At 38.1% G+C, this 12,024-nt stretch overlaps 1 protein-coding gene across 6 annotated transcripts in view; it reads right to left on the minus strand.

Annotated features, from left to right (window-relative positions):
* mtcl1 (microtubule crosslinking factor 1) overlaps nt 1-12,024 on the minus strand; it is a 100,604-nt gene that overhangs the window by 58,601 nt on the left and 29,979 nt on the right. For all 6 annotated transcript variants that reach the window (XM_031903673.1, XM_031903671.1, XM_031903670.1 and 3 more), the window contains exons 2-3: nt 7,811-8,035; nt 4,798-4,956 (exon numbers count right to left, since the gene is read on the minus strand). In XM_031903673.1, the coding sequence (XP_031759533.1) occupies nt 4,798-4,956; nt 7,811-8,035 (384 nt within the window). The remainder of the gene's footprint in view (nt 1-4,797; nt 4,957-7,810; nt 8,036-12,024) is intronic.

The following is a 12,024-nucleotide window of genomic DNA, read 5'->3' on the forward strand; positions in this document are numbered from 1 at the left end:
TTTTTTGAAAAGGACCTGTATATATATATAAAAGGGGTCTGTGTTTTACAGGTCAACCAGAGTGCAGCAAGAGGCACTTTGGTCATTGGCTGTTCATTTATATTTGAGTGTTGTAGATCAACCTAAGTGTTACAATACAGCAAGAGGGATTTTACTGTATCTACTTTTCCCTATATATGTTTTGCACTAGCACATTTGGAGATAATAACTGTGGATTCATACACTTCTATTCACAAGAGAATATCCACATTAATAAGAAAAATACTACACTATACTTTATTACAAACCCTCTACTGCTTCTATCCTTTGGCTCTTGAGGATTTTTGGGAGATCTACAGCTTCAGCTGGGATTGGTTTTACCATTAATACTTAAGTCTTCATTTCTAAACCGTGTAACTTTGTGCCTTCTGTTAAAGGCTCTACTGCATTTATACATTTGATAATATCAAGGTCACAGTTGTTACTTTTTAAATCCAAACAATTGTTCCCCAGCTCCCCAAATCTTCAAGCCCTGGACCTTGTTATCCTTTTACATCTCTGACTGCTGTTGGCTGGGATGTCATGCTTGGGTGTGGAACAAAACTATACAGTGTCTCCAGGGTCTCCACCATCCCTAAAGGAAGCATCATGGCTGCATGTGGCAGCCATGAAATAGAAGCTACCAGAGTCCAGTACAGGCAAGTAAGAAGAGCTGGGAGGGTGCATAGTGTTCAGCACTGGAATCCTAACTTAGAAAACAACATTTGTGTCCGTCTAGCAAAAACTCATTGTAAACCAAGCGTGAAAGGCTATTTTATACTCACTTTATGTCTCTGCTCTCAATGTTTTCATTACATTTGTTTTCCAGTCTGATGGCTAGTTTTCAGAATCGGACTGCACCTGTTCAGCTTGAATTCAGTGAGTTAAAATACTGCTATTTTCCCATAGTAAAACATAAATGCATTTATTAATACTACTCATACACAGATATACAGATCTGGGTTCTTAAAATGAATTGTAATATATTCACACATTTCTATCATCTCTGTTACCCTAGTTAATTGCTTTGTAATCGTTAAGGAGAACTTCTTATGAAAAGGAAAGTGTTAATGAATGCACAGGTGCAGTACAACTCATTACAGATGCCACATGAATGGACAAAAGTGGGTGCATAAACAGGGCTATAATAAAAATCCCTGAGGGATTAGGCAATCCTAAAAGACCAGCAGTTTAGACACTGTTAGGAATGTTTTTGTCATCGTTCACATTAAATGGTTCTGCTTTGTGTCGTGCAAGAGGAAGTCAGTCCATTTACCTGTGCTGCACCTCACAAGTGATTAGAGTAAATTGGTAAATGGATTGAGAAAGTGCTTAGACTAATGCATAAAAGCCAAGCCGCCAGGAAGCACCTAAAGCCAAAGAGACGGGCTGTTTCCATTATTAATAGCGAAGGGCTGTCAGCTGTGCAGTGGGACGGCTTGACATATAACATCCCCCACCCTTTCTCTTTTTGCCAGCCTTGCTCCATTCATTCTTCTAACAAAACCATTGATACAATTCACCACAAATCCCCCTGCAGCTGCTGTCCCTATATTTAATCCTCCCTGGGCTTTGTGCAGTCCAGCAGGGTTGCCCCAATTGTATCTGAAGCCCAACAAGGCTGGACAGTTTCTTGGCAAATTCAACAGTATGACCCTCATAGAAAGCTGAAGCAAAATAACTTTAAGCAGCTGCAGATTAGGAAGAGATAAGCCCCTTTTTCCAGGTTTGTATTTAAAATTGAGTTATCTGTCTGTGTATCTACTTGCTACAAAGGTCTCACTCACTCTTAACCTTTGTATTTTAGGTAGACCCATTATCAGAAGAAAAGTAAAATTAAGCTGTAGGTAGTATCAATCTGACCAAATTTGCAGCCCTGTTTTATGTTGTTTAATTATTTACCATTCTGCTAGCCGGGCCCTCCCATTGCTTCCTCCCTGTCTCATTAGAACACTAACGACCCTTGCAAGTAAATCCATAGAGAGCTGCTGCACATTTCTAAACGTTGTTAAACACAAGGTGTTTTGCACCCTTAGGAAGGTTTTTAATACGCCACAACTGAATGGAGTTGGAAGGGATGAAGCACAACCATACACCCAAGGTCTCATTATATCATTTAATTTTTGCCCTCTGTTTACCCATATCACTTGTCATTTACTAAAGACTTTTGCCTTCTAGCTGTCACTGCACACAAAGCATCACTGGCTCCGAACAGAGCAGAAAGCAGATAATCCTATATTTTTTCCTCTCTCATGCACAGACCCTGATGCACGTAGTAGCTACTGTGTCATACAGCAAGATATCACAACCATTAGCAGAATGCTGAACCCTCAGCTTTTGCCACATGCACTGGACAGTCCTTCTTGACATACTTACTTTTATATATATATATATATATATATATATATATATATATATATAATTTTGGATTAAATGATGGAGCTTTTAATGGAACATTTTATTTCTCTTTTTATAGAGGCTAGAGATACCATTTACCATTTATCTCAGTACATTTGAATATGAATATGCAGAGAATAAATATTCAGAAGCTCAAATAAGTACTCCTCTGCAGTCTGTGTGTGTCTCAGAGACCCTATTAGCAGGCCATTTGACACTTTATTCACCTAAAGTAGTAAATTGTAACTGCTCCTTAATCCAAAATAAAACATATTTTACATGTCTCTGGCAAAGAGATATTTTCAGACCCTAATGTTTCAGATCCTCTATAAAGATCCATTAAGTACTGCCTGAGGCAGGAAAAACAGAGCCAATGTTCATTCCCTCAGGCAGTCAGACCTGATGTATAACATTATTTTAGTATGGTCCTTCCTGTTGCTTACTGAAGGGCTGTGCCTATCCAATAAATTACTGTAATCAGTCCCAGTTATGTGGCAGCTACCTGGTACATGTTGCATAGGAGATTCCTTGATTCAACCCATTAGACTAGCATCACGCTTATAAATGCTCCACTGCTTCTCATCACTCTGAGGAAGGACCCAACTGTCTTAGCTCTGATGCAAGCAGCTTTATTGTTGCTAACACCTTTCTCTGCACAAAGAAACAATCGGTTGTGCTATCAAAAATAAATTCCATAGTAAAGTTAACTTGGAGTGCGTATTCCTAAAAGCCGTGGCTTCCGGCTATAGACATGTTAAAGTGATACTGACAGCCAATTAAAAATTTTTTTTACACCTGCTGTTGTGTTTTAATTTGTATCAGCTTTAAATTCCTTATAAACTAAATCTGCAAAGTTTTTTGAAAAAACTTTGCAGATTTAGCTAAGACAGTTGGGTCCTTCCTGAGAGTGATGAGAAGCAGTGGAGCATTTATAAGCGTGATGCTAGTCTAATGGGTTGAATCAAGGAAAAAACTTTTTTCGCTTCATAATTATGGTAGCATGAATTATAGACCCACGGAGCATCCATGTTTGTTCCCCTCTTCCGGGTTTTAATTTAAATTCCTCCCAGGGAATGCTAAATTGAAAAAGGGAACGAGAGGTTCCTGAAATGTCTGTATCCTTCTCACTGATTACTCCAATAAACCTGCATGGAGGCACTTTTTTGCACCTACTGAATCATGAGTGACTTCCTTTTTTGTATTTTGCACCTTTCTCTGCACCCCAAGCAATTTGCCTTTTAAAAATCAGCTGTTGCGCAGCTGATGTCAAAGGGGCCCAATGCATCATTCACCATACGCTGGGTCACAACAGACAGTCACTGAGCATTTCACAATGTGACATTGTCATGTACTGTAGATTATAAAAGGGGACTGTAAATACAAGTATAGGTAAAAAAAAAAGATATATATATATATATATATATAAAAGAAGTACAAAAAATCATGAAAACATCTCACTGCAAACTGCCTTGCTATAACCTATTTTGGGTCCTTTTGAATGGGTCCTTTTATTTAATCATGTAGTAAGCTATAGTATATTAAGCTATAGTATAAGCAAATACTGAGCCCATGCAGGAGCAAAATGCCTCTGCTTGTAAATCTAGTTTCCAACACAAGGGACGCATATTATTTTCTCCTTAAGGATATCTACCTGCACATGTGAGAACAGTATTATATTTATAAAAATAGACACATATTCGGTTATACCTGCAAGCATATCTGAACCTGTCACTACATGTTATGCCTTAAACTGGAATTGGCTGTCACAATAGGAACATCTGCTGATCACTACTAAGGAAAGCAACTATGTTTCTATTTCAAGGCAGACACTCCATGAATGGGGGGCTTTAAAAACCAATGCTTCACTTTTAATTATAAACTAAAACCTTGTTAATGGCTGCAATTTGGAAACAGTGTATTCTCTTTAAGTTACAGGAATGCTAAATCTACCAGATATATATCAAAAGTGTGTGGAAGAAATATCTCCATGTTGCAAAAGTGGATTACACATATATAAAGGGAAGCATCCCATGACATAACAACATGTAATTCTAAGTGCAACACTGTCATGGCTGAAGGATCAGATCTCAGGAATCAGTGGGAGGAATAGGATCTTATACATGGCTAAGCAATTCTGCAAAAATATACACAACCACCATATCAATCCTTGTACAGAAGGAATGAATGGAAGATAAACCCAACTTATAAATAAGTGTATTTCCCTGTAGATGCCCATAGATAACATGGTACATGGTAGATATATTTATCTGAATTTTACCCTGAAAAATATAGTCGCCAATTGCCTTTTTAAATTTCAGATCAGTTATATTCATGGCAAAGACACGTAATAATATGGTTCAACTCAGCAAAAGGGCTACTCACCTCTTTTGTCCTGTCCAACTCATTGTGCAGAGCTTGCCTGGTTATTTCCATCTCAATGATTTGCTGTCGCAGCTCTTCATTCTCATCTTCAGTTTTGATTCGTTTCTCCTCCACACTTTCCAGCTCATGGTGCAGACGGACAGAAACATCTTTGGCTACCTTTTAGTAAACAGGCAAAGAGAAAAATATACACTGCTTCATTTTAGTGGGTCATTGAATTGCATAGGTCCAACTGTATAGGGCACTGTAATGACTACTGCAGGGTTCCTTAAAGAGATTCTGTCATGATTTTTTAATGATCTAGTTTTTATAACTAAATTACACTCTGTACATTGAAAATAATTCATGTTATTCATGAACTAATACATGAATTTTTTTAGTTGTAATATTGGTGTGTCGGCAGCCATCTCAGGTCTTTGTGCCTGATCCTGAGCTTTTAGAAAGAGCCAGCACTTCACAATGCAACTGCCTTAGTCATTGCTGGATTTTGGTATTTTACTATTAAGTTCATATGCATGGGAGCATTTTTAGCAATGAAGGTGTTAGGGAGTTGTTACCTTTCCATTGTTTTGCTATTAGGCTGCTGGGGTTGAAAGGGAGGGGGGTGATATCACTCACAGCTCAGCAGTAAAGAGAGACAGAAGTTTATCAGTCACATGGCTGAGGGCACCTGGGAAACTAAGAATTTGTCAAGCCCCATGTTGGATTTTAAAATGAAATATGAAAAATCTGTTTGATCTGTTGGAAAATGAATTTCAGTGCAGGACTCGGCTGGAGCACCAATACTGATTAATGCCTTTAAATCTTATGGAAGTAATCAAAATTGGTAAGGCATAGATGCCCCCCATCTAAATCAGTTGCAACATTTTACTTACTGAACCATGATTTATGAGTAACAATTTAACAGTATCAGGTATGTATTAAAATGAACATAGGACAATAGATTCCTTAGTGGGATTCTACTTCAACATTTCATTACACAATCTTATTTAATGATCTGACTTCAAGGAAGATTAACGGAGTAAGAAGAACATCTAGCTTTAAAATACAGCTGTACAAATCTTTTATTGATTTCGACCTTCATTCATTATTCTTTCCTTTAGGGCTCATACCCACAAGCAGTTGCTTCTGAGCTTCCCTGAGTTGCATTTCTCTGTGTTTGCCGCTTACATGCGCCTGTGTGAATACGTGTGCATTAGAAAGAATAGGGTGCATTTGTTTCTGCGCTTCCCTGCGGTGGAATGCAGAGGAACGCAATGCAGGAAAATACAGAAGAAACTACTTAGGCAACAATTTGTACAGCCTAATAAATTCCCAAGGTTTAAAAATAAGTTAAAACAGGGTGCAGGTGTAGTAAGTTGTGAGATATTTGTACAAAAGGGGTAATTTTACAGTCAGCAGATGCTGCAATACCCCCTTGTTTACTGGACATTAACAGTTAAATTACTGTACATTCTCCTGGTGAGATACTAAATACCATAGCCTTTGTATAGTGCAACATAAACCTAACTTGACATGCTTAGCCAAATAATATAAATGGTTTGCTTTGAGTATTAGGAGCAGCAATACAGTGGGTGTAAAATCATTTATATATATTATGAAGGCTAAAACGCATATTTTGATTGTGTCACCTGCTAAGATACCCAAATGGAGTTGAATAAAACCCGGTTACAGAGTGGAAAACTAGAAAGTAGAAAACAGTTAGCATGGCCTTGGAAATTTTGTTTTATTCCTAAAGTTCAGATCATAATTCAATGGTAGCTACTTGATGCTGACAGAACATTGTGTTCATGTGTGATAATTACTCACAGGAGTTTGTTAATTAACTGTAAAAATGAATGTGGAATCAAAAGAAAGATTTCCCAAATTAATCCCTTTATATTCATCAATTAGAAACATTCCGATGAATTTAAAATAGGTTTTTGTTTATCTCTGTCTGAGAATGTGTGGAAATAAATGCTAATTTGTTCAGCTTTAATTAACCACTTAGGCCTTGTTTAGGTCTCTTTTGCCTAAATTTTTCATACTGATGTGCTTTGTTTTTTCAGAACCCGGTGGGTTACACTTTGTTCTTTTCCGTATTCAAGTTTATACAAGATAAGTCATAGCACAAAAGGCTAAAGATTGTTCAAGCTGAAACTCTGTGTGTATGAATTCATATGAATCCCAGCTCAGAGTAAACTGGACTTTTTGCTTGTTAAAAAAAGACCTTAGAAAGTTATTTGCTTTATGTTATGCTTCAGTTCATTTTTCAGTGTGGCTGTCATTGGCTCATGTAAATGTAATCAACAGATGGCAAAGTGTGAAAAAAATCATTCAGAGAAGGGCAAAAATAGTAAACACATAAACATATCCAGAACAGAAGCTTACAAGTATCATAAAATACCAAGCAGAGAAGAAAGAAACAAATACAAGCTGAAAGAAGTGTCGATATCTTTGTCAATATCTGCCACATGTGCCTGCATCTGGGCCGACACAAAGTTTCCAGATGCAGGAAGCATAGGAGCTGATTCTCAGGCTGCATTTTCCCGCAGGCCGAGAATCAGCCCCATGTGGCATCATCCTTCTGCACCTCAACAGTACAGTACAGTGCGTGAAGACTTTAAAAGCTATGGCCAGTTGCGTAACTACTGAAAAAGCAGACCCCTTGAACACAGGGGTGGGTGATGGGGTACAGAGGGCCCTGCGGAGGGGAGGGTGCACAATGGGAGCAATATTGTGGCCCACCAGCAACCCCTTTCCCTGCACAAAATCACATAGGCAATGTATATTTGGGTCAATAAATGTAAGATATTGGTTGAACTGTAAACTGTAATGTTGTCTTGTTTTTGAGTGCAAGCTGGTTTTTTTTAGAGGAAGGGAGGAGTAGGCCTGAGTTCCAGGAATCATAGGGGCCTTCTTCTATATATATTTTCAGTTTAAACATCAGGGATGTCCAACCTATAGTCCTTCGTCTAATTGTAGTTTAGCAACAGTTCAATGGTGTAATTTCAAACTGGGATAATTTTCTGACCTTTAAGTCTTGCTCCAAGCTTCTGATAAGCTCGCCATCAACTTGGCCTGTCTGTGCAACTTTTAGGCTTTTTTGCTCTGCTTTCCTGAGGCGATACTGCAAAATACGGCAGTTCTTATTGGCTCTGTCCAGCTCCCTTCTGAGCTCCTGCAACTGGTAAACATCTTCCTCTAGATAGCTGTCACGCATCTCCTCCATTTCAGCTCGCAGCTCATCGAGTTCATCCTAATAAAAAGAACAGCAAATGAAACAAGAATGAGACAAGTATCTAGCATCAGTTTAACAATCTGACTCTCCAGTTGCTCTGATGGGATGCTGCTGGCAGAGATGAAAGCAATCAGCCGGTACATTTTGAGCTGCTGTTCTTTGCTTATGTCATTGGATTAGTCCTCTCACTGATTCATAAATAAGTATATTATTATTCTTTATTTATACAGCACCAACATGTTCTGCAGTGCTTTAAAAGATTATACAAAGTTCACAACATATCAGATAATAACAATGGTATTACAAGTCACTGTGCCCCCCCGGCATACAGCTCCCTAGAAAGATTGTGAAAGATACAAGGGCAACCTTAAAATTTGAAAGAAGCAAAACTGGCCCCTCAACTGCAGGACTACTCTCTAGGGAGAGATGTTTTAATCACCTCTGAAAGGTCACAATTACTGATCAGCATATATATATATATATAGCAAGACAATGAGCCGCACACGCAGGGACTTTGTTAGAAAACAAATTTTTTTTTAATGAAAACGATCCAACGTTTCGAGCACCAACTGTGCTCTTCGTCAGGGACAAACCCTTTGTCCCTGAGGAAGAGCACAGTTGGTGCTCGAAACGTTGGATCGTTTTCATTAAAAAAAATTTTGTTTTCTAACAAAGTCCCTGCGTGTGCGGCTCATTGTCTTGCTATATACATGGTTTTTGCAAGCACCTGGGGCATTTGATTACTATTAGGGTGTGCTCTGTTCTTTTCTGTATATATATATATATATATAGGTCAGTACCCCTGTTAAAGGGGTATATCACCTATTTTTGGTTAACTTTTAATATTTTAACTTTTGGTACATTATGTAATGTTCCTCTTCAGCCTTTTCCAGCTTTCAAATGGTCTCCATGAGGCTACAATGTTCTTGTTACTTTTTATTACTTATCTATTTTGTCCCTTTCAATTCATCTTCCAGTTTCTCATTAAACCACTGCCTGGTTGCTAAGGTATATTGCATACCTCCCAACTGTCCCGATTTTTGCAGGACAGTCCTGATTTTAACACCTCAGTCCGCAGTCCCTGATTCTTATTGAAATGTCCCTCATTTCCCTTTGATCTCCTGCGCTGAATGCCAAAAAAGATACAAAGCTTCTCAAACTTAATAAGACAAGTAGGCTTTTGGCAGAGAACCTAGAATACTCAACACCTGCACTTGGAGGAACTGAGATTTGCACCTTAAGGGCAGGGGTACACGGGGAGATTAATCATGCCTCCGTTGTCACGGGCGTCTAATCTCCCCACAATGCCATTCCACCGGCTATAATGTAAATCGCCGGTGGGATGGCATACATGGCACCACGTTTTGCCGAACTTGCCTTGAGAGAGATTTGTTTCGGCGCAACTAATCTCCCTGTGTGCCTCGGCCCTAAAGGCCAATTTTACCTTCATTAGCCTAACTGTAATTACACATAAAACAAGACCCCAAAACCCCCAGAAATGTGTTTAAACTTTACATAACCTGCCAAATTTTGGGAGTAGTGTTCAGGGGGTGTGGTAACAAAATTGGTATGACCATAAACATTTTGGTTGCGCTACACACTGCATTTCTTTTTGTCCCTCTTTGCATTTTCCAAATGTTGGGAGGTGTGAAATTGGACCCCAGTCAGATGCTGAATTCCAGACTGGAAAACTGCTGAACAAAAAGCTAAATAATACAAACACCACAAAAAAGAAGTCATGAAGACCAATTGCAAATTATTTCAGAATACCCCTTTAATGCCAATTGACCAACAGCATCCAGAGCAATGATCTATTACTTATGAACATAAAAAACACATACGTGTATAAATTACACTGGATTTTGTTACAGGGTCACCTTCATTTTTATTTACTTTCCGTTAACTACTTTTATATTTTTTCCTTGAGTTGGTGGAAATATTAAAAAGCAATTACAAATGTCCAACAGAGTCTTTTATTAGGAAAGGCTGCTGTTTTGTGCAATTCGGTCTCTCATCAGCCCCAGAACCAATGGGATCATTTATCAGGGAGAACAGTTATTAAAAACACAGGCAAAGTAGGGACCTTTGCTCATAACCTATACAGAAACAGTACATAACCTATAAAAATCTATGAGCTACTAAGCATTACGTCTAGCATAAGTCTAGCATTCTACCTTTACCCCCCTGCCTTCTGTACGTCTCAGCAACACCCACACTTTTGTATCAGTCAGTGGTATTTGTAGAAAACAAATCCCTACACTCACATATTGTGTATTTGCATACATGGTTGGCTGCAAGTAAATCTGCAAGTAAATATGCGTGTCAGTGGGATGTTCAGAGAGCCAGTGTCCCATGGAGAGCCTTTGTATACATACATAAAGGCAGGGTTAAAGGCTAGTGTCAGAAATAGAAACATAAAAGGCACAAAAAAAGAAAATATAATCCCTTGAGGGAAAAGTCTGTATGCCAAGCACCCTCTTGAGTGCAGTTATTGGGTGACAACCTCATCTGCTCTCAACAAACAAGCATTTGCATTACGCTCTGTCAGCATCAGACCATTCAAGAAGAGCTGGCTAACACACTTGTCCTCCCTGTGTGTAATTTTGTATTTTGTAAGATTGTACAGTGCTGCGTACCCTTGTGGCGCTTTATAAATAAAGTTATACATGCAGTACATACATACATAAATATATACAGCTTTACAACTGTATTCTACCAGCCCTACAAAAAACACCATATTCACAACTGTATTGCATCTCTATAGTATTTTCTCATTAAAGCTATATTGTTTCTTACTGTAATTATAAATGCTTATACAAAATTTTACATATTTATGCACACACACAGTATTTAGCAAACTGGGTCTGAACACCACCTCTGTGTCAAAAACTGTCATAAAAAGGTAACTGCTGCTCGATAAATGGCATCCCGTAATGCCATCTCACAGGCAAGCATGTAAATCGCCGGTGGGATGGCATATGCGTGGCTTCTATTTCCCGAAGTTGCCTCGCAAGGACTTCAGGAAACCGAAGCAACACTTATGCCATCCCACCGGCGATTTACATTCTTGCAGGTGGGATGGCATTTAAAGGAGATTAGTCGCCCCCAATAGCGAAGATTTATCGTGGGCAACTAATCTCCACCTGTGCCACTGCAATTTCTGCTGAAACTTATTTGCCTACTAAATTTCTAACACTAACTTTGCCTGAGGTCAGAAGTGGAACAGTTATTCAGAAAGCTCAAAATTATGGTAAGGCCATCTCCTATCGACTCTATTTCAGTCAAATAATACAAATTTCTAAAAATAATTTCCGTTTTCTCTGTAATATTAAAACCGTACCTTGTATCTAATCCCAACTAAGATATAGTTAATCTTTATTGGAGGCAAAACAATCCTGTTGGGTTTAATTAATGTTTAAATGATTTTTAGTAGACTTAATAAGGTATGAAGATTCAAATTACATAAAGACCTCTTATTTGGAAGACCCCAGGTCCCAAGCATTCTGGATAACAGGTCCCATGACTGTATAAAAGTAATGATGGTGTAAAATCATATATACACCTTTATAAATACAGCTTTTTACACTTGGGATAAGTCATTTTACATGGCATTATACAGGATATTTAGTGAAAAAACTGATGCATCATAAGTAATGTACAAAAAATATAAAAAAATAATAATATAAAGCATTAAAACAGTATCACTAAATCTTCTCACTCCCATACCAACTTTTCTGTCCAGGGACAGAAACATACTATAATTAGGTCTAGACTAAGCCAGCAAGTAGATTCTGTTTGCTAAAGTACAGACAGAGGAGAAGGCATACCTTCCAGCATAACCATCCTTGCAAGGATTAATATAGCTACTGTATCCCATTAACCAAACAAAACACAAAAAAACAGACTAATATAAGCATGGCAGATACTATACTGAAGCATTCGGTACAAATGGCAAATGTTAAAGTATATACATATATATATATATATATACAAAACTGCATATATTA

This window comes from Xenopus tropicalis, chromosome 6 (genome assembly GCF_000004195.4).
Source record: "Xenopus tropicalis strain Nigerian chromosome 6, UCB_Xtro_10.0, whole genome shotgun sequence".
In the NCBI taxonomy this organism is placed as follows: Eukaryota; Metazoa; Chordata; class Amphibia; order Anura; family Pipidae; genus Xenopus; species Xenopus tropicalis.